Here is a 25403-nt window from a genome sequence, read left to right on the forward strand (position 1 = left end):
AGTCAGAGAATGTGGCAGAGACCTAACCAAATAGGCTTTCATACCAGACCTACTCTTGAGAAAAGCAAATTAACCCTTTATATGAATCAAATGAATGAATTAATCCATTCTTGAGGACAGAGCCCTAAATACTTTCCTAATATCCCACCTGATCACACCTCTTAATATCTCATAATGTGGATGAAATTTCAATGTGAGTTTCAGCGGGGACAAACCATATTCAGATCTTAGCACTCTCCCACTTCTGCTCTTCCCTTCTCTCCTGCCCAGACTAGATAGTGAATCAGGTTTAGTAATATTTATTTTATTTTATTTTTCATCATTCTGTCAGATCATCTTCTTTTGAAATTCCCATCCTTGAATAAATGCTACAGCTATCATCTCTTCTTCACCAGTAAGGCTGAGAGCCCCTGGAAAATTGACCCACCAAAGCTGAACATGATGTCCATAATTCATAGTTTTCAACACTATTACTCATTTTTGGACAGTTTCTTCTTCTCTCTGCAACTATGAAAGCACCACCCAAGAATCTGCAAACCCCCACTCACTCCCTGCCTTCTAAATAAAATCTGCCCCTAATTCCACAGAATTTTGATTATATAATGTGATCTCATTCCACCTTCCCCTCTCCCTACCTGTACCCCTAAGGACACCCTACCTATCCTTTCCTACCTCCATTCTCAGAAGAGAAGGCATTTCTCTTGTCCAAGTCCAGCTCTTCACCCGTGGTTTTGATTCCGTTTCCTGCCTACTCCTCTGAGATCTTCTGATTACAGCAATTATTTTGTTGCTTTTGAGCGTGTAAACCTTTTAAATCCCAGCTATATCTATGATGAATTTTGTGACCTTGGAAGATTTCCTAACCTGTGTGTCAGGTACCATTACTATAGAATTGCAATATATTATGATGGTACTTATTGCTTAAGGTTTATATGAAAATAAAATGAGACAGTATATTTAAAGTGCTTAGTATGGGTGCCTGTGGTGTGCAATAATTACTAATTAAATGTTAGTTTTTTTTTTTTTTTTTTTTTTTGGTACTGAGTATTGGCCCTAAACCACTGAGCCACATCCCCAGCCCTATTTTGTATTTTATTTAGAGACAGGGTCTCAGTGAGTTGCTTAGCACCTTGCTTTTGCTGAGCCTGGTTTTGAACTTGCGGTCCTCCTACTTTAATCTCCTGAGATGCTGGAATTACAGGCCTGCCCCACCATGCCCAGCTAATAGATATTTTATTACAGTTCTTTCCATGCCTTATAGATTATCACAAATTTAGTGGCTTTAAAAATGCAGAGTCTGGGGCTGTAGCTCAGTGGTGGAGTGCTTGCTGGCAGGTGTGAGGGCCTGGGTTCAGTGCCAGCACTACAATCAACAAAATCCTACAAATTTATTATCTCACAGTTCTGTGATTCAAAATTATGGGTGTGAGTTAGCTGCTCAGGGTTTAAACAGGTAGAAATAAATGTGGGGGCTGGGGCTGAGATCTTACTTGAGGCTTGGGATTTTCTTTCAACCTTCTTTAGGCGATTGGTCAAATTCAGTGCTTTCGGTTGAAGAGATATCTGTTTTCTCATTGACTATTGAATGGGAGCTGGTCTCAGAAGGGAAAGCTCATTCTTGCCTATAGCTCCCTATTCTCACAATTGTATTTTACTTGTCTCAGGCCACAATGGAGCATCTCTCTGAAGCATCACTTTCTTTAAAAGGGTGTACCTGATTGGATCAGGGCCATGTAGGTTAATCCCCTTCTGATTTACTCAAAGTCTACTGGATAGTATTCTAATCACTGGCGTGATGTATCTTCCTACTCAGTAGTCTCACTCAAGAGGCAATGGGAAAGACTTACACAGATGTGGATCTTGGAGGTCATTTTAGAATTATGCTTATTTCAGCCATTGTTACTCTTGCTGCTATTTGTTACTCTATATAACATGCTCCAGCTAAACCCTGCCACATGTATGATTTGTTATTTTCAAGCAAGCAAACATGAAAGAAAAGCAAAAGGAAATATGAGATAAGGTATTTAAACCCATTGTTTATTTTTTCTTGTATGCCATATAAAATAATCATTGATATATTTTATATGTATGTATGTGTGTGTGTGTATATGTGTGTGTGTGTGTGTGTGTGTGTGTGTGTGTATATATATATATATATATATATATATATATATATGGTCTTCAGACTGAATTTTAATTGAGAGCACCTCTTTGGACTAGTCACATTTCAAGTGTTCAGCAGTCACATGATGAATGGGCATCATATTTGATGGCATAGATCTAATCCATGTTAAAGACAAACACACAAAAACTCCTCCTGAGTTTGAGTTAACTTTGGACAGCATAGTGTTTTCTCTCCCTTTTTTATACAAAGTTTCAAAAAGAATAGTTAGTGCTCCTGGCTATGCACACCCATCTTCCTTTTAGTCCTCTGAGCAATTATATTGTACCAGTTCATTCTACTGAATCATTTCTCCTTGTGGTCACCATCTGATTCCAGATTGCCAGATGGAATGAACACTTTTCTAGTCCTCACCATACAAAATCGCTGTGGTATTTTTTTGCACTGCAGATTACGCTTTCTTCAGACTCTCTGACTTCCTGCTTCCTGGGAGCTGGCGCTCATTAGATCCTCACTGGACTCCCTCACACCAGTTCTTGTAGGACTTACCCAAAAGCTCCTCTTTCTTTCCTTTTTTTTTTTTTTTTGTAGTTGTAGATGGATTATGTGCCTTTATTTTATTTGTTTATTTTTATGCAATGCTGAGGATCAAACCTAGTGCCTCACATGTGGTAGGCAAGTGCTCTGCCACTGAGCTACAGCCCAGCCCAACTGCTGTTTCAATACTGTTCCTGCAGTTCATCCTTGACCTCTGCTTCTCTACATGATCTCTCTTTTCTACTAATCCACCTTCATCATTTATCATTCCTACACAACTAAATCACATATATATTATCCATCCAGACCATTTAGACTTTTATATTAAATGTTTGATGTATGTCTCCATTTGGATATTCTACTGCCACGTCAAACTCAAGCTATTCAAATGGATCACAATTCCCTCTTCAATATGACCTTTCTTCTTCATCCTTTGTCTTTGGTGATGGTACCATCGCTTACCAATTCATCCAAACTAGAAACCTTTAGATGTTCCTCTCTCTCTAATTGTTCACAATCAACTAGTCACCAAACTGTGGTTGGTAACTAGTGAAGGCCTCTGAAATAACTCTTGAATCTGATTTTTTTTTTCTCTACTCCCTCAGTATCTTCGAACTCAACCTCTCGGACCAGATCATTGTTTCATCATTTAATATGTTCCATTTCATCCCTGTCCTGTGCAAGAAAAAAAAACAGATATATTTTCTGATTTAGCTTATGGCTGATTGAAGTATCACAACCTTTTGCTACAGGAATTTCATAGCCAAAAATCTCTGTGACTTAATAGAGTGTAAATATTTTCTTGCTCAGGGATTAGTTTGATGTGTTGTTCTTGTTTGGTGGATGCTGACTATGTTCATCCTATTATTATGCCATCTTCGACACATGCCTTTCAAGGTTGCTGCAGAAGAATAAAGATGCAGTGGAGCCTCTTAGAAGAGGTTTCTAATGCCTAGGTGTGGAAATGGTGTGTATAATGACTGCCCACAGTCTACAGGTATCTGCAAAATACAAAGTCTAGCTTGTGTGCCCAGGAGAGGCATGGAAATGGTTTAGAAATGAATCACCAGTCTTGCCCACTCTCTCTTTGGTTTCACAGTTTCTCTAGTAGATCCTCCCTTTAGTGGATCTAAAGTGAAAGCCTGACACTTTTTTCCCCCCAGATATTAAATGGCTCTATTTAAAAGCTCAGAGGAAGTGCTTCATGATCTGGCTCTTTGTCATGTCTCCTATATCATCTCCCATGTGTCTTACTTAGCTTTCTCATTTGATGTTTCTCCTTGTTATGCATTGGCTTCTGCCATCACTAGACCCTGAAATCTCACCTGAATTCCTTACACTTCTTTCTTTCCTGACAAACTGAATCTATGCTTCTCTTTAGCTTCAGATCAAATATATCCTCCAAGATGATATTCCTCTAGCTTTCCTTCTCTAGACTGGGTTTGCTGTCCCTCTTTTTGACCTTCTATACATTTCTGTGAACACACATGGCTCTATTTGTCTCCTCTCTGGAATGGAAGGTTCCTAAGGGCAGGGATACTTTGCTATTGAATTCCCCAGGACTTGGTGTAGAGATTAGCACCAAAGTCAGTCATGGTTTGCTGGTGAGTGCTACTTGTGGTTTCATTTCTTTCTAATCCATCTTCTCTTTGGAACCCTCCTTCACTTTTCCCTTTTTGCTTCTGACATGCCTTCTCTTTCTGTAAGTATGAGCCTTTGACATAAGATTATGTGAGTTTGGGTATTTGTAGATTTTATTTGTTTGCCAAGAGTTGTGACTTTGTGGCTTATATTGTGCAGCAAGAGTCTTGCAAAAAGGCCATGATCCTAACCAGCTTTATATTTTTCAGTGATCCATCACTCTGGGCAAAGCGTGGGGGAGAGTTGCTGTGGCCTCTGCCTCAAAGCTAGGACAGAATCAAAAAAAGCCTCATAAATAAGTAGGTATCAAAGGAAATAGGTAAACAGATGAAAAGCAAAAGAGCAACCCTATTTTGTGCAATTTGTCCTCAAAACTCATTTTCTTGGTGAGGTGCTGCTTCCAGGGTGGCAGGACTTGTGTTTTCTGAGCCTTAACCTTTTGCTGCCTCCAGAAGCTTTCTCTGAAGTGAGGCAGTGATGGATGAAAATCTTCTAGATATTGGTCTACAAATTGCTTTCATGTGAAAACACTGACCACACCTTTTCCAGGGAAAAATGCTCAGCTCTTGAGGGAACAGGGGACAGATATTTATGCTCCATTATTGGTAATAGCTATCAGGACTCAGCCAAGATAAAAATAACAGGGTACTTCTGTAGTCAGTCAGTCACAAGCCTACCACAAAGTTTTCTCTGACATCATGGTCTGAGGAGCTAGAGAAAAACAACCCACGAGAAAAAATGGAGGCAGATAATGTGGCTATTGATTGTTCATTTATTCCCACATTGACTTGATGCATGTGTACCCAGACCTCAAGGGGAGATAGTTGTGAAAACCATAATGTCAAAGTCATGTTAAAAGTACTTGAAGACATCCGTGAGAGAGTAGGAGAACCTCCAACAAGGTCTTAGGGACGACCTGATAGAGAACACTTCAGAAACATATCTAGAAGAATCAAACCTAAGGAAATGTCAAAGGAGAGAGGAGTGTGTCCTGAAGGATTCTCTTGGCAGAGAGAGAAACATATGTAAGATGGTTATTTCAAAGAAAGACGGAAATTTTTGTATTGTTGGTAATAGGGAACCTAGACAGTAATAGCAGTGAAGCTGGATATCTGGGGAGAGGGGCGTCAGAGGATGGGGAAAGTCCTGTGCAGCAAGTGTCTTGTCAAAAGTTCACGATCCTAACCAGCTTTATGTTTTTCAATGATCCATCACTCTGGGAGAAACATCGGGGAGAGTTACTGTGGCCTGTGCCTCAAGGCTAGGTCAGAATTGAAAAGAGCCTGAAACAAAGTGTTAGCCGTAAGATGGAAGAAAAGAGTGTTTAACAAAAACAGAAGATTCTGTGACCAAGATTTATTGCCCAACAGGAAAAAAGGGTGAAATAGAGATAAGAATGTTTTCAGCTTTTCTTGGTCTCTAGTTTTGCTTGCAATCAAGATGGCTGGGTGCCTCCTCTACCTCACAAAAGAAGTTTGAGGGTTGGAGGAGTGTTATACCTCAAACTTCAGTTTCAAATACTCTGGGGCATCTGAATGGAGTAGGCCACTGTCATCTGTTGCCGGTAATCATGGGGTGTAGGAGTCAGCAATGTGGGGAAAAGGTTTGCTTAGGGGTATAGGTGTGGGAGTCTTTAGTGCAGAGATAAGGAAAGACACACAGGAAACCAACATTGGAGATGGTGAGTAAAAGGGATCTGACTGAGCAAGCTGCAATGAAATTTTCAGAAGAGTGGGATGAAAACCAAGATGGGAAATCATAGTATCCAAAGTGGCAGATAAATTTTTTAAGAAGAAGATGGAAACATGCCTTTTGTACCCCCAGCTGTCTCCAAGCTGTGCCTCTGTTGTTTACTGCACTGGGATTCTAGTGAAATGCTAGACACTAAGCCACTTTCCTAAGAAAAATGGATAAATCATTGTCCATGTGCACAGTGATACACTGTATGGTCATTAAGAATGATGTAGAAAATATTAATAAAAAACATAGGAAGGGGCTGGGGATATAGCTCAGTTGGTAGAGTGCTTGCTTCATATGCACCATGTTTTGGATTCAATCTCCAGCAATACACACACACACACACACACACACACACACACACAAGTAAGATATGTTTTTAAATATGTGTATGTTTTATATGTATTTTAAATGTATCAAAAGCAGACAATAAAATATTATGTCTTTTTTTCAATTTCATTTTATATATATACATATATATTATATATGCAGACACAGCACATAAGATTTTTCTGTATGCCTATGTGTGCATATGATATTATTTGCAAGAATTCACAAGTTGTTTTCACTAGTTGTCTGTGAATGGAGGTTATTTTTCTTTTTCCTCTTATATTTTAACTTTTTTCTGTAATAAATATGAATTTGATAACATGAAACATAAAATTCTTGGTTTGATTTGACAATCTGGAGATGCAGGGTCACTTACTTGTGCAAGCACAGCTTTCAGAGAAAAGTAACAGCAGAAGCCAGCAAGTAGTGGACGGAGAGGGAGTGGGGATGGGAAGGGAGGAACACAGATACTCCTTGGAAGTCTTCATGGATGGCAAGGTGTGAAAGAGGGCAGTTATTAGTAGAAAAAGACAAGGGGAGTTTGTTGGGAGATTTTGGCCATTTGGATTTGGTTTCCTTTAGTATGTAGTGTGTGTTCCGGAAAGAGAATTATGTGGGTTCGCATGTCTGTGTAATGGTTTTTAGGGTGATAAGAGAAAACCAAAAGAAAGATCTCAAAGATTCAGGAGAGAAAGAAAATATAATAGATGGGTCAAATACCAGAGAAGGTAGATGCAGATAGAACCAAGAAAACAAGTATGGAAATTGGACTTCCTAGGAGAAAGAAAGCTCTGTCCTCTGAGATGGGAGGCAACAACATTGGTGGTTCTTTGAGGGAGAGGATGAGGGAGGGCATCCAGGCAATTCAAATATGATACTTCCAAATTTTCAGGATAAGTTGTGGTCCTAGCAAGAGGGGGAGGTGGGAAGAGGAGCCTGATGAAAACCAACAAGGCTTAGAATTGCCCTTGGAGAAATGCAAATACAAGAGCCAGTTAATCAAGGATAAAAATTGGCATATGCTTCTAGAATAGGGGTTAGCAAACCCTGGCCCCATAGGCCAAATGTGGCTTATGGTCAGTTTTGAGGCCCATGTTCTAAGCATGATTCTTATATATTGACAAAAGGAAAATAAGACCCTAGGTGGCTTATAAAACTTTACTTATTATTTCTTTGTCTGTAGAAAATTTTGCCCCCTTTTGTTCAAAGGTAACCAACTGAGGATAGAATCCCTCAATTCCTAACAGGAATTCCCTTTACCCCAAGAGTGGTTAGCAGCCTGTCTAAAGAGTGTTTCATTCACAATGTCCAGGGGTAGGTGGCTCATCTATTTTTTGATATGGTTGTTACATACACAGATATTTGCTTTAACATTATTCACTATACTTGGTGCGGTAAACTGACTCAAAAAATAAGCCTGATTTTAGGGCAGTTTCCAAGGTGTTAATATTCCCATCATAGCGAATTTTAAGCTATCAACATGACATCACTGAATGACACATTGAAAGAGAGGTGTGGCCATCGTTCTCACAAACCAGTGTGGGCCAACTCCAGCACTAACCCAGTATTTTCATGTTGCATACTCTGTTTCTGTTTCTGTTTTCTTTCAAGATGGGAAAAAGCCTTTTTAAAAAGGAAGAATTGGGGAAGTCTGAGTCTCTACATTATACTCTCATTGGGTTTCTCCCAATTGAGAAATAGGTTTTAGAGAAGTAGCTGGTAGAGTTTCATATTATATGAATTTTCTGACCTCCTTTCAGGAAATGAATCATACTGACGAAGGTCCATTTCCTGTAGCTACATCCTGTTTCTAACTCGAGGGATAAGCTGATGCCTGGAAAGATGGAAATCTTGATGAAGCATATACCTCTTGCTTTCTTGATAGAACACTGTTCAAATATGGGTATGTGTGGAAGGTGTTTTGGAATAAATTCCTGATACATCTGAGACCACTTAGGAGGTTAGAATAAATGAGAAGTCCCTGAAATGAAAGTACACAAATGGAAGGTATTGAAATAGGTTTGCACTGCAGAAGAATCAGGCAATGTGCCTTTGGCATGCCTGTGTGGTGTGGTTGCCTTTTCATTTAGGAGAGAAGCTGACTTTCTGAAAGAACTCATTTCCCCCATTTCTTTCAGGCAGCTCATTCCCATAGTTGGATGCCATCACTACTATAAGCCATGCCTCCTTGGTTACTTTGATGGGACTTTTTTTTTTAAGGTCTCAGCTTGACTTTTCGAAGGACCACATGTCCACTCTCTATCAAGAGTCCCACACTTAAATTCTGAGCTTAGTTTCTTACATTTGATAACAACCCACTGTATTTTCTCTTTACTATGTACAGCCAATCTCAAGAAACCTTAAAAATCTCAGTGTCTCTGGGCTCAGTGACACATGCCTGTAATTCCAATGGCTCAGGAGACTGAGGCAGGAGGATTGTAGGTTCAAAGCCAGCCTAGCAACTTAGTGAGGCCCTAAGCAATTTAGAAGACCCTGTCTCAAAAAGGGGGTTGTGTTAAGCACCCCTGGGTGTAATCTCTGGTACTAAAAATAAAAAACAAAATAAAACAAAAGTCCCCCATACAACTCGAGTAAAATATGATTGGTTCAAGATTTAATGAAATATCTAAAAATTAGCAAGCTCTTCTTAGGAAATAACTATGGATTTTCTGCTAAATCTTAGGATGAATATCCTGGCCACTCTATGTAAATGATACCCATTAGAAGCTTCATGCTCCTTTGAAGTGTTTTATTAAAATTATTCCAACAACTTTTAATCAGTGTAAGCTTTGATTAAAAATGAAATGAAAAAGTGAAAAATATCCTAGGCGGTTTGACATCAATAATACAGAGCTGGAGGGATTCTATGTAGTAGAATGAAGATTTATTTGGATAATTTCTGAAGCAAAGTCATCAAAACATGTGAATGTTAGGAAAATATGATAATAGATATCTGAACAAACTATGGTCAGACCAATCACTTGGAATAATTAGAGGCATAATTCTTTCCTCCAAACCAAATTTTCCAGTTAGCTAGTTTGAGTTTTATTGTAGGGCACATCCTTTCTTTTACTGAAATATATCTTCAGAGCAGCATTTCTCTCCATCTCCATTCTCCACTGCTGAAAAATTTCAGCCCTGAAAAACAGCTCATGGTGCTTGCTAAAATTGAGAAGAGTACTATGTGACACACATTTTGACTACTCACATTTTTTTTAATTACTTGCCAGTTCTTGGCTACATTCTAAGTGATATATTGCTGCTATCTTTGTGAATAATGGATTCATAAATTTGAGGTGAAACAGAAATTCAAAGATCAACCGATAGCTTTCTAAAAATTGGATGAGAAAACTCATTTTTTTGTCAGGTTCAAGGGCATTAGTGCATCAAGTGAAAAATAAATCAAGAGAGTTTCCAAAATCCCAGACAATTGAACAATGCTTTATTTAATTCCAGATAGCTAAGCTTTATGACATTCCAAAGGAGAATCTTATTTAACATTATCTACTCTCTCTCTAAATTATTCCTTCAAATATTTATATTTAAGTACAATATTCAGTCTTAATCTTGAATTCCTATTAGAAAGGAATATTTTATAAAGAATTATACTAGATGTTAGTATAATTATATTTTATGTAGAATTATACTAGATGTTAATATAAGAATATAAAATGTATGTTCTTTTATAAACTAGATTAATGTATTTTAGATCTTCTGTAGACTGTGACATAAACCATTTGGGATACCTAAGTTCTTATATTTTCTGGAAATCTGAGTTATGAACAATGACTATTTGTCATTCTCTGCATTTTTAAAAAACCAAACACTCATAGATATGCAATTGATGTTATGCCTTTAGAAATGTTTATTTTTGCCCAGAAAGCTCTGAGGTCTCTTATGTATCATGCCTCCTCCTCCCTCCTCCCCGACTGTGGTACCTTCATATCTGAGTTCTTCCACTGCACATGTAGTGGTGATAGGACCAGGTTGGATGCTAGTCCTCCATGAAGTCTTCTCTCCTCCAATTTCTTGAAGGAGCATTCTTCATGATTCAGCAAGTCCTTGAAAAATGTTAAGCTCAGGTCACCGCCAGTTTCTGAATTGAGAACTAGAGTCTCTTTTAGTGTGGGGACACATAAAAAATCTTAATTACCAGTATCTTTTACCAAATAAGAATTTCACAGATTTATTGCTATGAAAAACTCTCTCAAATATGCCTGTGTTTCTAGACGTGTCTACAAGGGGATGAATGGTGTCATTTTCTGAGAAGAAGTAGAAGATATTTTTTTCTGCTTTGTGTGTAGGTGAATCACTGGCTCACATGTATGGTGAGAAATCTAGGAACCAGCAAAAGTATCATCTGCATCCTCTGCAGAGATTTTGCAGGTGTCTAAGTGGGCGGGGGGTCTGCACCTGAAATAGGCTCTTGACTCAGGTTTGTTTTCTTGAGACAATTTTCAGACTTTCTTTTCCATCTCAGCTCTTTTTTCATATATATATATATATATATATATATATATATATATATATATATATCAGGGATTGAACTAAGGGGACCTGGACCACTGAGGCACATACCCAGCCCTATTTTGTATTTTATTTAGAGATATAGATTCTCACTGAGTTGGTTGCCGAGGCTGGCTTTGAACTCATGATCCTCCTGCCTTGGCCTCCCAAGCTGCTGGGATTACAGACCTGTGCCACTGTGCCCAGCTTCAGCTCCTTCTTTCTTTCTTTTCACAGTGAAATTAATTTCAGTTTCGAATTCTGTTATTTTCTTTGTTCCCTTGGATTGTGAACTTGAGCTCTTCCTTATCCCTTGACCCATGCCCCACTGGAGTTTGACAACAGCTCTCCCTGCTTGCTACCCCAACCTGAGGGCTGGCCACACCTGTTCCAGTGCCCAGCCACAGTCCCCGCATTCAGCGCTAGGCAAACAATTGTCTGAAACAAAAAAGCAGAGCAACAGAAGGAGAGTGAGTGGGACAGAGGATGTCTTTAGTCTGACATGTTGAGACTGAAATGCCCACAGGGATTCAGCAACCATCTCAGGAAGAGGTCTGTGCTGGCAATAAAGCTTTGCTGCTCCTCAACATGTAGAGAAATAAGTGTGTCAACAGTGTGGGTTGGATTACTAGGGTGAAGGACATTAAATGAGAAAAACATGCATTTTGGCACAGAGTAGTTGGTATTTTAGGATAGGATCCCCCTTACTCACAAAAGAGGACTCTTATGAAAGAGACAATGGCAGAAAAGAGAGGGTAGCATTTCAAGAAAGAATATGGGGTTACCAGAGTCTCTCACCCCAGAGAAATCAATTAAGGACTAAGGTGCTTTACTGACTGAATAATTTTGGAGGAATGATAAAGATAGAAGTCAGACTGGTAAGTGGGCAGTGTATGTGCATAATGACAAGGAGAGCTTGTGAGGACAAAGCATTTGTTCATTGGCTGAAGAAGCTGTCACTCCAAGGACCTTAAACCCTCTAGAGTCTCTTTCCTCATAAATGAAATAAGGAAATTAAAATTTTTAATCCTCCACTATTATCCTGCCTTAATACAAATCAATTCTTTTTTTTCACTTATATATGACAGCAGAATGCATTACAATTTTCCCCCCTCCCTTTCCCTCCCTCCCCTCTTCCCTATCTAGAATTCGTCTATTCCTCTCATGTTCCCCCTCTCTAACCCACTATGAGTCAGCCTCCATATATCAGAGAAAACATTAGGCATTTGTTTTCTGGGGATTGGCTAGCTTCACTTAGCATTATCTTCTCCAATGTCATCCATTTACCTGCAAATGCCATGATTTTATTCTCTTTTAATGCTGAGTAAAATTCCATTGTGTATATATGTCACATTTTTTTTATCCATTCATCCATCGAAGGGCATCTAGGTTGGTTCCACAGTCTAGCTATTGTGAATTGTGCTGCTATAAACATTGATGTGGCTGTATCCCTGTAGTATGCTGTTTTTAAGTCCTTTTGGGTATACTCTGAGGAGAGGGATAGCTGGGTAAAATGGTGGTTCCATTCCCAGATTTCAAGGAATCTCCATACTGCTTTCCATATTGGCTGCACCAATTTTCAGTCCCACCAGCAGTGTGTGAGTGTACCTTTTCCCCCCACATCCTCAACACTTATTGTTGCTTGTCTTCATAATAGCTGCCATTCTGACTGGAGTGAGATGAAATCTTAGAGTAGTTTTGATATGCATTTCTCTGGTTGCTAGAGATGATGAGCATTTTTTCATATATTTGTTGCTTTTTGAGTTTATATACTCTAGAGACTAGTGCTCTATCTGATGTGTGAGGGGTAAAGATTTGCTCTTAGGATGTAGACTCTCTGTTCACCTCACAGATTATTTCTTTTGCTGAGCATAAACTTTTTAGTGTAAGCCCATCCCATTTATTTATTCTTAATTTTAATTCTTACATTATAGGGTCCTATTAAGGATGTTGGGGTATAATCCCACATGATGAAGATTAGAGCCTACTTTTTCTTTTATTAGACGCAGGGACTCTGGTTTAATACCTAGGTCTTTGATCCATTTTGAGTTAAGTTTTGTGCATGGTAAGAGATAGAGGTTTAATTTCATTTTGTTGCATATGGACGTCTAGTTTTCCCAGCATCATTTGTTGAAGATGCTGTATTGTTTTTGGCACCTTTGTCTAATAGAAGATAATTGTAGTTTTGTGGGTTAGTCTCTGTGTCCTCTACTATGCACCATTGCTCTACCAGTCTGTTTTAGTGCCAATACCATGCTCTTCTTGTTACTATTGCTCTGTAATATAGTTTAAGGTCTGGTAATAGCAATGCCACCTAATTTTCTCTTCCTGCTAAGGATTGCTTTAGCTATTCTGGGTCTCTTATTTTCCCAGATGAATTCCATGATTGTCTTTTCTGTTTCATTGAGGTATGCCATTGGGATTTTGATCGGAATTGCATTAAATCTGTGTAGTGCTTTTGGTATAATGGTCATTTTGATAATATTAATTCTGCCTATTTAAGAGCAAGGAAGATCTTTCCATCTTCTTAGGTCTTCACTTCTCTCTTTAGGGTTCTGTAGTTTTCATTGTATATATCTTTCACCTCTTTCATAAAGTCGATTCCCAAGTATTTTTTTTTTTTTGAGAGTATTGTGAATGGGGTATTTTCCTCATTTTCTTCTCAGAGGCTTTGTCACTGATATACAGAAATGCCTTTGATTTATGGGTGCTGATTTTATATCCTGCTACTTTGCTGAATTCATTTACTAGTTCTAGAAGTTTTCTGGTGGAATTTTTGGGGTCTTCTAGGTATAGGATCATATCGTCAGCAAATAGTGCTAATTTAAGTTCCTCTCTTTGTATACATATCCCTTTGATTTATTTCATCTGTCTAATTGCTCTGGCCAGTGTTTCAAGAACTATGTTGAATAGAACTGGTGAAAGACGGCACCCCTGTCTTGTTCCAGTTTTTAGAAGGAATGCCTTCAATTTTTCTCCATTTAGAATGATGTTGGCCTGAGGCTTAGCGTAGATAGCCTTTACAATGTTGAGATATGTTCCTGTTATCCCTAGTTTTTCTAGTGTTTTGAACATAAAGGGGTGCTGTATTTTATTAAATGATTTTTATGTTTATTGAGATGATCATATGATTCTTATCTTTAAGTCTATTAATGTGATAAGATTTTAAAATGATTTCTAATTATCTTCTGTATTTCTGTAGTGTCTATTGTGATATTACCTTTTTCATCACGTATTCAGTAATTTGATCTCTCTCTCTCTCCTTTTCTTTATTAGCATGGCTATAGGTCTGTCAATTTTATTTATTTTTCCAAAGAACCAACTTTTTATTTAGTCAATTTTTTCAGTTGTTTCTTTTGTTTCGATTTCATTGATTTCAGCTCTAATTTTAATTATTTCTTGCCTTCTACTGCTTTTGCTACTGGTTTGTTCTTTTTTTTTTCCTAGGGCTTTGAGATGTTGTGTGAGGTCATTTATTTGTTGACTTTTTCTTCTTTTAAGAAATGAACTCCATGCAATGAATTTTCCTCTTAGTACTGCTTTCATAGTGTCCCAGAGATTTCGATGTTGTGTCTATATTCTCATTTACCTCTAAGAATTTTTTAATCTCCTTGATGTATTTTGTGACCCATTGTTCATTCAGTAGCATATTGTTTAGTCTCTAGGTGTTGGGAGAAATTTTTATATTTTTTATTTTGTCATTGATTTCCAATTTCATTTCATTATGATTTGATAAAATGCATGGTAGTATCTCTAATTTTTTGTATTTTCTGAGTTGCTTTGTGGCATAATATATGTTCTATTTTAGAGAAGGAACCATGTGCTGCTGAGAAGAAAGTGTATCTGCTTAATGCAGGTTGAAATATTCTATATATGTCAGTTAAGTCTAAGTTATTGATTGTGTTATTAAGTTCTATAGTTTCTTTATTCAACTTTTGTTTGGAAGATCTATCCAGTGGTGAGAGAGGTGTGTTAAATTTACTCAAGATTATTGTGTTGTGGTCAATTTGACTCTTGAACTTGAGAAGAGTTTGTTTGATGAACATAGCTGCACCATTATTTGGGGCATATATATTTATGATTTTTATGTCTTGTTGGTGTATGGTTCCCTTGAGCAGTATGTAATGTCCATTTTTATCCCTTTTGATTAACCTTGGCTTGAAGTCTACTTTATTTGATATGAGTAGTGGAAACCCCTGCTTGCTTCCACAGTCCATGTGAGTGGTATGATTTTTCCCAACCTTTCACCGTCAGTCATGTATCTATGCCTTTTGATTGGTGAGTTTAAACCATTAACATTTAAGGTTACTATTGAGACATGGTTTGTATTTCCAGCCATATTTGTTTATTTTTGTTATTTTACTTGAATTCGTTTTCTTCTTTGATTAGTTTTTTCTTTAGTGTACTACCTTCCTCTGCTGATTTTCATTGTTCTTTTTCATTTCCTCTTCATGAGTGCCAGTTTTCTAGCTATAAATTCTTTTAACTTTTGTTTATCGTGGTAGGTTTTTATTTCATCTTCAAATCTAAAGCTTAATTTTGCTGGTTGCAAGATTCTTGGTTGGCACTTATTATCTTTCAGAGCTTGATATATGTTGCTCAAGGATCTTCTAGCTTTCAGGGTCTGTGTTGAAAAGTCCGCCGTTATCCTAATTGGTTTTCCCTTATATGTAATCTGATTCCTTTCTCTTGTGGCTTTTAAAATTCTCTCCTTATTCTGTATTTTCAATACAATATGCCTTGGTGTGGGTCTATTGTGATTTTGTACATTCAGCATACTGTAGTCTTCTTGAATTTGGATTTCTAATTCATTCTTCATGTTTGGAAAGTTTTTTGATATTATTTTGTTGAATAGATTGTTCATTCCTCTGGTTTGGACCTCTATGCCTTCCTCTATCCCAATAACTCTTAAAGTTGGTCTTTTTAGGCTATCCCATATTTCTTGAATGTTCTGCTTATGGTTTCTTATCATTTTCACTGTGTAGTCTATGTTCTTTTCAAGATGATTTTATCTTCATTGTCTGATGTCCTGTCTTCTAACTGGTCTACTCTGTTGGTGATGCTTTCATTTGAGTTTATAATTTGGTTTATTATTTCTTTCATTTACAGGATTTTTGTTTGTTTTATTATGTAGAACCTATATCTCTCTGTTGAGGTGATCTTTTGCTTCTTGGATTTGTTTATGTAGCTCATTGTTGAAGTGATCTTTCACTGCCTGTGTTTGTTCTCTTATATCTTCTTTGAGATCCCAAAACATTTTAACCATGCATATCTTGAAATTTTTCTCTGTCTTTTTTCTGCCATAGCTGCCAATGCTTCTAATGATGTGTTGTCTTGATTTGTTTGTGGTATTTTCTACCCTTGTCTTTTCATGTTGCTCGAGTTTCTTCCTTTCCAGCTCTGTGGATCTGGTGTGTTATTGTTTTTACCCTATAGATTTTTAGTGCTCTTGTATGGTTCCAAGATCTCTCCTCTGTGGGGAAGGACAATGTTAACAGATCCCAAAATCAACAATACATCACCTATGAACAAATTGTTGTTATTAAGACATTTACAGTTTAGTCTCAATGTCCAGAAATGTTGGATTCAATTATTATTAAAATATAATCAGTAGTTTCAAAAAAAATTTTACAGTTTCTGGTGGTGGACAATGATTTGGGAGTCAAACATGGGACAAAATATAGAGGGGAGAAAATGTGAGGGTACAGAGTTAATATATCTTAGGAAATGTGAAGAAGAAATCTAGTGAAGAGGGTTGGTAGCAGGAAAATAAATAGGAGGTAATTTGGGGTAGACAGTTACATAGGAAGACAGTAGAGTACATAAACAAACACACATATGTTTTTAGAAAAATATAGGATGTTTAAATAGTATAATTTGGAGGTGAAGAAAGAAGAGGGGAAAAAAAGGAAAATAAAGAAAGAAAAAATAGAAGAAAAAGAAAAATGGGGCTTATGCAATTCCTCTATATTATATTATTCAGGTGACTTAGTCCTCAAAGTCCTATTTCATGCAAAGTTCTTGGTTTTACATAGGTTGGGGATGTGAGGGGCCAGAGAATAGAAGTGTAGAAGAGAAAGAATAAGAGAAAAAAAGAGATATTCTTATTAGAGATCCGTTTCTTTCTCTTCTCATCCAGTAGGTGGGATTGTCTCATCCAGTAGGTGTCTCTGCCCTCAGGATGGTGTAGGTAACCAGGGTGAGAAAACTGGACTTGTTGTGGAGCATCTGGAAGCAGGGAGTTCTGCTCACCAGTTCCAGCAGGAAATAGCACCTCATGGGTCTTTTTTTGTGACCACTCATCTGACTTGAGCGCCCAGTGTCATCTCCCTCTCTTGCCTGGAGATTTCCCAAATCCTGATCTCTCTGTTATGCTCCAAACTTTAGTCCTCTCCTCTTTCTTATTTATCAGGTTTCAACTGCATGACCTCTCACTCCAAGGCTCACACCAGGTGGGCGGCACCCTGTTCGCACTGCAGTCCTGTCCAACTGAGAGCTGTTCTTGTGTTGGGTGGCCACTGTGCCAAGTTAATGCTGTTGGGGAAGGGGTAGGAATTGGAAATCAGGTACCTGCTCAAATGGCGATCTGATCTGATAGTCACGCCCACCACAAAATGGCGAGGAAAGTTTTCCAAGATGCAATTGGTCTGCTTCCAGCGCTGGGTTGTCTGGTGATGTGGTGGTAGCTGGGTGATGGCCTTGTGCTGTGGACAGGTAGCAGCCAAGTGACCTGCGTGGGAGCAGAGTGCAGTCTGGAATTCTGCAGAAGTGCTAATAGATGTTTCTGCTAAGCCACTTGTGAGCTGCACTTGGGCTAGAACTGTGGGTTTTGGGTCTGGGGTCCTGAGACTTACTAGAGCCCAGAGGCTCTGATTTCTGGGCAAGTGGTCGCAGCACTGGTGATTTCTGTGAACATTCACTGGCCCCTGGAGATCTGATCTGGGAACTGCCCCCGCCTAATATGGCAACAATGTTGAGCCAAGATGGCGGTAGTCTGCTTTCAGCACCTGGGTGTCTGGTGAGGTTGGGGGAGCTCAGCGATGGCATTGTGAAGTGAGTAGATAGCAACTGAGTGACCTGTGTGTGAGTGTAGCAAAGTCTTGGCAATTTGAGGATGTGTTGATAGGTCTAAAATTCTTATTACACATATAGAGCACAATTTTTCATATCTCTGGTTGTATACAAAGTATATTCACACCAATTCGTGTCTTCATACATGTACTTTAGATAATAATGATCATCACATTCCACCATCATTTATAACCTCATGTCCCCTCCCATCCCCTCCAAGCCCTCTGCCCCATCTAGAGTTCATCTATTCCTCCCATGCTTCTGCTCCCTATTCCACTATGAATCAGCCTCCTTATATCAAAGAAAACATTCAGCATTTGGTTATTTAGGATTGGCTAACTTCACTTAGCATTTTTTTCTCTAACTCCATCCATTTACCTGCAAATGCCATGAATAAAATCAATAAAAATTCTCTTTTATTGCTGAGTAATATTCCATTGTGAATATATGCCAATTTTTTTATCCATTCATCTATTAAAGGGCATCTAGGTTTGTTCCACAATTAAGCTATTGTGAATTATGCTTCTATAAACATTGATGTGGATGTGTCTCTGTAGTATGTTGTTTTTAAGTCCTTTGGGTATAGACCGAGGAGAAGGATAGCTGGGTCAAATGGTGGTTCCATTCCCAATTTTCCAAGGAATCTCCATACTGCTTTCCATATTGACTGCACCAATTTTCATTCTCACCAGCAACGTATGAGTGTACCTTTTCCCTTACATTCTTGCCAACAATTATTATTGTTTGTGTTCATAATAGTTGCCATTCTGACTGGAGTGAGATGGAATCTTAGAATAGTTTTGATTTGACTATCTCTAAGTGCTAGTGATAATGAACATTTTTTCATATATTTGTTGATTGAGTGTGTATCGTCTTCTGAGAAGTGTCTGTTGAGGTCTTGGCTTATTAATAGATTGGGTTATTTGTTTTTTGATGTTAATTTTTTGAGTTCTTTATATACCCTAGAGATTAGTGCTCTATCTGATGTGTGAGGGGTAAAGATTTGTTCCCAAGATGTAGGCTCTCTATTCACCTCACAGATTGTTTCTTTAGCTGAGAAGAAACTTTTTAGTTTGAGTCCATCCCATTTATTGATTCTTGATTTTAATTCTTGTGTCACGGAAGTCTTATTAAGGAATTTGGGACCTAATCCCTCATGATAAAGATTAGGGCCTACTTTTTCTTCTATTAGATGCAGAGTCTCTGGTTTTATTCCTGGGTCCTTGATTCATTTTGAGTTGAGTCTTGTGCATGGCCAGTGATAGGGGTTTAATTTCATTTTGTTGCATATGGATTTCCAGTTTTCCCAGCACCATTTGTTGAAGAGGCCATCTTTTCTCCAATGCATGTTTTTGGCACCTTTGTCTAACATAAGATAATTATAATTTTGTGGGTTAGTCTCTGGGAAAGATCTACCTTGCTCTTGGATAGGCAGAATTAATAGTATCAAAATAACCATACTTTCAAAATCTCTATACAGATTTAATGCAATTCCAATCAAAATTCCAATAATATTCCTCCTAGAAACAGAAAAGCAATCATGAAATTCATCTGGAAAAATAAGAGACCCAGAATAGCTAAAGTAATCCTTATCAGGAAGAGTAAAGCAGGTGGCATCACTATACCAGACCTTAAACCATACTACAGAGCAGTAGTAACAAAAACAGCAATGGTATTGGCACCAAAACATACTGGTAGAACAATGCTACAGAGTAATCAATTCTTCAGAAACAAAATTGTAACAGAATAAGTGGTATACTCTGTTGTCACCATAACTTAAAGGTGGTTTCACAGTTGTTCTGCCAGTTTACTCTGCCTCTACCAACCTGTAAGAGATGGGGTAACTTGTTTGTTGTCCTTGCATAACTTGCTTACCCTGTTTCAGCATTTCATGGCTGTCATAGTTGACTTCAATCCCTATTTTGTTTTCATTAGTAGACAGTATGTGCTGCATCATTTTGAAGAACAAATTAAAAGAAAATTTAAGTTGGGAGATACACTAGTTTTACAGATGAAGTTTTGTTTTTGCTTGTAATATTGGGTTGTTGAAGATTGCTTCTAAAATATTTTTTTCTACAAATCTCTTTTGAATCCCAGGTATTGCAATTTCAGATGAACTTGATAAGGTAAGTTGAACTACATACCTAATGAAAAGAAAATGTGTGATTTCTGTTTTAATCTGCTATCTAAATTAAAGTTAAAACATAAAAATGTTAAAACATAATTTAAGTGTTAACATTTTAAATCTTTCAAAGTTATATAGATTCTCTTATGAATATGTATAACCTGTTCTTTGGAGTTAAGCCTTTGAAATTTGGTTAGAAAGAAGAGAACCACTAAGTAACTGCATTAAAAATGAAAACTAGCAACATTCTATTATGTTAATTGTTTGGATTTTGGCTCTGTATAAATGATGATGATGCTGATGATGATGATGACGACGACGACGACGACGACGACGACGACGACATAGACACTTACTTAGTCATTAAGTTCGGTCGCTTGTTTTCAGTTTTCTAATATGCCGAGACAATATGATGATTTGAACAGTGGTAGTTGTGAAGTTGCTGGGAGAGGTTTGATTAAGAATGTGGTTTTCACACCAGTGTCAGTAGCACCACCAATGGATTGACTGTGGGAGTTGCAGAAAAATTAGTCAAAGATGATTCCTAGATTCAGGAAATCATGAAGGAGGTAAACTGAGGTGATGCTTACTAAAATTTGAAAAACCTAGGGAAAGATCAAATTTGTCAGGTGGTGCATAACATAAGAGTCCTCTATAAGATCATTTGTTTGAATTCTCTATTAAGTATGTTTTTATGAGTTGATACTTTGTGAGGGAGATTTGATTCACTGGGATAGAAGTTTCCAATTTTTTAATTTTTTAATTTTTTTTTTAGTGTCAGGACCCCTTATGTAAATTGTGGAAGGATCCCAAACAGCTTTGAATTACGCTGATTATTATATCCATCAATATTTTCCATGTTAGAAATTAAAACTGGTAAAAATGTCACATGCTTATATCATTTTAAAAGAAGTAATGACTAAAACCATTACATTAACACGAGTAACATACATGTACAGAAATGCTTTATTTTCCAAAGCAAAATAATTAGTGAGAAAGTTACCTTGTTCATGATTTTTGGAAACCTCTTTAAGATCTGGTTGTGGAGAAAACTGTTGAATTTCCTTATTTTGTTTCTGTATTCAGTCTGTTATAATTTTTTGGATGAAAAAAAATCAGGCATCAGAAATATAGTTAGAAAAGGGAAAAGCACTTATAAATATAGTCATCATCAATATTTGATGACTATCTGTTTAGATATCTCTCTAAACAAAAACTATATTGAAATCTGGCTTGGTGCCTAGATAGGTAGATTGAAAGAACATGATAGAAACTATTGTACAAAATTGGAATCATTTGAATCATGACACTTTAAAATAACCTACAATATAAAAATTGTATTAACAGAAACAATAAAGTTTGTATTCTACCTGAAATAGGAATATACCCGTTGAATTTTGCACCATAGAAATGCATTTCTGACTCACTAAAAAATGAATAAAACATAGGCATATACATTAATATATTCAGATAATGTAATAAATCATCATAACGTTTTAAGACTAGTTTGGTTTCTATCTGTACTAGTGCCATACAAAACTAGATCTTGACTATATAGAATAGCCTGGGTGATGAGGGGCAGGTGTGATCTGGATTTCTTCAGCAATTCCTGCCCTGCTCTGTGTGTCCCTCATTGTTTTACCCCGTTAGTGTCCTTATGCCACGACCTCCCTTACAATTTTCAAAAACTTAAGATTTCTATGCCTCGCATTTGTGAACTATGTTCATTTTAAGTACTACATATACTCATCATCACTTCTAAATTCATTTGCTTTTTCCAATATAGTCTGCAAAACCCTGGCTGACTGTACCTTGTATGGTACCTTGTTCCTCTTCTTGGTTCTCGTCTCCCCTTTGCCCTGTTCTCTGTCTTGTGGTGGCATTGGTGTCTGTACCATTTTCGGTGAGAGAAAAAAATAAAAACATTTATTATTCCTTGTGCTGACATGGATGTAACTCTCACTGGGTAAGATGTGAATACCCTGACACTTGGTTAAGTACCATCTTCAGGACATATCCTTCCCCTCACGCTCTCTTTCTTCTCAGCCTTAGGTCAGGAAAGTGTCCATTTAATGAAATTGAAAGACACTGTCAGTTTTCATTTTCTTACATAATATTTCTAATTTTGAAAACTTTATGGAAATTCCTAAAATTTCTTTGCACATTTATTTTCATTTTTATTGAGGATGCCGACAGTTATCATAAATAACATTGTTATTGAAAAATATCTAGGTCAGTGCAAAAAAAAATAAATGAGTAAAACTTGATCCTACTCTTGCATTTGATTTTCAAGGGTGCTAGGGCTATGGCCACCAATCTTTGCTTGCCTGGAGAGTGCCCTTGGCTGAGTGGGAGAAACTGTCCTATAGCACCCCCTGGTGACCATGAAGCTCACAGTCCGGAACTTTCCCTAATTGGCAGAAGTGAAGCTCAGGCAGCTGCCAAGAAACAGTCAATCAGAGTGTTTTGCTGTTTGTGTTGGCCTGGCCCCTGTGTCTTCAATGTAATAAGGAAAGTAATTACAGACCCTTCCTTTTAATCTTCCCTTCATGTTTTTGAGGTTTCATTAAAGATGTATTCTTCTTAACCTTTATAAAACATTGCTCTTTTATTCTCACATTCCAATTCACCTGTCATTTTGTTGAAATCATTTTTTTTTCTGTGACCTTTCAAGTTAGTTGACAAATTCTGATTAAAGTAATAAGAATTTTTAGTTCTACTTAAATAAAAAAAAGGAGTAATATTACTGTTAGGGCCTTTTTAAAATTGTGAGAACGCTATCATTACTTATTCTTTAGTCTTTTCACTTTCTTCTTTAGCCAGGATTTGGTTTTCCTTGGTTTTATAATAAATTAAAACTACACCAATTTATTACCTTACAGTTCTGTGGTTTAGAAGTTCAGCATGAGTCCCTCTGAGGTGTTTCTCAGGGGCTGCAGTCCTTCCTGAAGGTTCTAGGGTAATTCTCTTTCTCTGCCTTTTTCCAGCTTCTGGAAGTTGTTCTGTTCTTTAATGCCTGGTCTCCTTGCTATATCTGAGAGCCAGCAATGTCTTATTTCTCATTTCATATAGAAAGGCTCTTTGCTTTTCCAGAATCATATTAAGTTGGGGCCATCTGGCTAATCCAGATAATCTTCCCATCTCAAGGTCTTCAGCTTTAATCCTACAGAGTTCTTTTGGCTATGTTATGTAACATATTTATTACCATTACCATTATTCAATGTCTTGCCATTTTCTAGCTATGTGGCCCACAGGTTTTAGGGGTTAGGATGTAGACATTTTCAAGAGGTCATTATTCTGCCTATACAGCCACTATCTAATTTCACATGGTAGTACTTTGTATATATATGAGTATGTGTAATTTTATTATATATATATAATTTATTAATGTATAATTAATACAATTATTAATATATGACTATTTAATTTTTATTAATATATAATCATCTATATAATATTCAGGCTCCTATACTTTGAATTTACCCTTCAAAATGCCATATAGTAGACACTGTTAGTGCCATCCCAGTTCCCTGTTACTAAGGCAGTGTGATCTATCCTTCCCCTACCACGTTAGGTGCTTATGATCTTACTCTTCTCCCAAGGGTTATCTCAACCCAGTGGGATTTATCATAACCAGAGATCCCTGACTTGGTCTTTGGCCCATGACTGACTGGGCTCTGAGCTGCTTGTCCACATTCCGGAGCTCTGTATGGGATCATCTTGAGAGGAGCCTTAAACCAAAGGCATATCTTTGCCTAGCTTCTCTGTCTTCTCCTGCTTCATTTACTTTCTTAAAGGGTTCACTTGAGAGAACCCCTCAATAAATCACTTTCTCAGTCTTGATTCTAGGAAACTATAGCTAAGATGAAGCACCTAAGGAAACTACCTAAAGCAGAATCCTGTGAAAATTTTTCTCAGACTCCCTGCTAACTGCCATATTAAGTTCAGATTTGTTCGCTAGAATTAAGTCTTTTTTAAAAAAAAAAAAATTGTAGCTGTAGATGGACAGAATTCCCTTATTTTAATTGTTTATTTTTATGTGGTGCTGAAGGTCAAATCCAGGGCCTCATGCATGCTAGGCAAGTACTCTGCTACTGAGCTACAGCCCCAGCCTCTAGAATTAAGTCTTTATCTGGGCTCACCTTTGTATTCTAGATCTTATATTCCTTTTCTTCTCTATTCAGACTTTGTATTGAACTCAGCACTTTACTTTGTACTGTACATACTTTGATAGGATCAGAAAGCCAGAGTGTAGTACCTCCAGGTCATACTTTTATTTATTCCCACATTTTTGTGCATGCCATTTCTTTCCTTCTCTCCAACTGTTATCCATCCTTCAAACTCCAGCCTTCCCTGGACAGCCTTGCAGAGAGCAAGGTCGTTTTTCATAGTCCCTTGAAGGATACAGTGACTTCATCCCAGTGACATTCCTTGTCTCATATTGTGGGTATTTGTGTTCACTGATTAAAGATGTACCTTAGTATTATGGAAAAATCCATAGATAGACCTTGGCTTGAATCCTGGCTCCTGTCATTACTGCACAGCCCCTAGGAAAGTATCACAGATGCTGAGCTTGAGTACTTTATGTGTAATATTTAGGGGGTTTTAATAACTATTAAAATGAAACTAGGGGCTGGGGTTGTGGCTCAGTGGTAGAGCACTTGCTTCGCATGTGTGGGGCACTGGGTTCCATCCTTAGCAACACAAAAATAAAAAAATTTTAAAAAAGGTATTGTGTCCATATACAACTAAAAATAAAAAAAGATTTTTTTTCTTTTTTAAAAAAGTGACATTAATTTCCTGCTATAGAATAATTGGGGTAGATAGCTAAAATATCCCAAATATGAACATTTCAAAGTACTATATGGTAAAATCATTTCACAGGGAATAGAACATAGGAAAAATTAAACCTGCTGTACAAAATGTAGGTTTGAGGTTCTATAGTGTTGTTGTAGTTTTGCCACAATTGAATTTTTTTTTTGTTTCTGTTTTACTGTACCGGAGCTCCAACTCAGGCCTCATGCACAGTAGGCAAGTACTCTGCCATTGAACTACATCCCTGGCCCACAACTGAACTTTTTATCAGTGTTATCACCATCCATAGGATCACAGCAAACCAGGTGTTCCTGGGAAACTGATCATTCCTTCTACTGAATCCTGAGAAATTTGTCTTCCATTTATCCTTTTGAAGCAGATGCTGTAATCAACAATGTTTCAAAAATATTCTTATACTTCAGTGCACCAAAAGATACTGTCAACAGAATGAAATGGCAACTCATGGAACAGGACCAACATTCACAAGTAATAAAACTGATGAGGGGCAATGATCTAGGA

General features: G+C 37.4%; 1 protein-coding gene and 1 long non-coding RNA gene across 12 annotated transcripts in view; one reads left to right on the top strand and one right to left on the bottom strand.

The window, feature by feature from the left end:
* Positions 1–25403, top strand: part of C7H8orf34 (chromosome 7 C8orf34 homolog) — a 499329-nt gene that overhangs the window by 100502 nt on the left and 373424 nt on the right. For all 11 annotated transcript variants that reach the window (XM_078017141.1, XM_078017138.1, XM_040294025.2 and 8 more), the window contains one exon: positions 20042–20070. In XM_078017141.1, coding sequence (XP_077873267.1) covers positions 20042–20070 — 29 coding nt within the window. The remainder of the gene's footprint in view (positions 1–20041; positions 20071–25403) is intronic.
* Positions 21072–23149, bottom strand: LOC144365301 (uncharacterized). Its single transcript, XR_013423612.1, has 3 exons — positions 22945–23149; positions 21881–21958; positions 21072–21156 (listed from the first exon to the last, which is right to left on the bottom strand). It is a non-coding gene; the product is annotated as an uncharacterized LOC144365301 (long non-coding RNA).

The sequence above is a fragment of the Ictidomys tridecemlineatus genome, chromosome 7 (assembly GCF_052094955.1).
Source record: "Ictidomys tridecemlineatus isolate mIctTri1 chromosome 7, mIctTri1.hap1, whole genome shotgun sequence".
In the NCBI taxonomy this organism is placed as follows: domain Eukaryota; kingdom Metazoa; phylum Chordata; class Mammalia; order Rodentia; family Sciuridae; genus Ictidomys; species Ictidomys tridecemlineatus.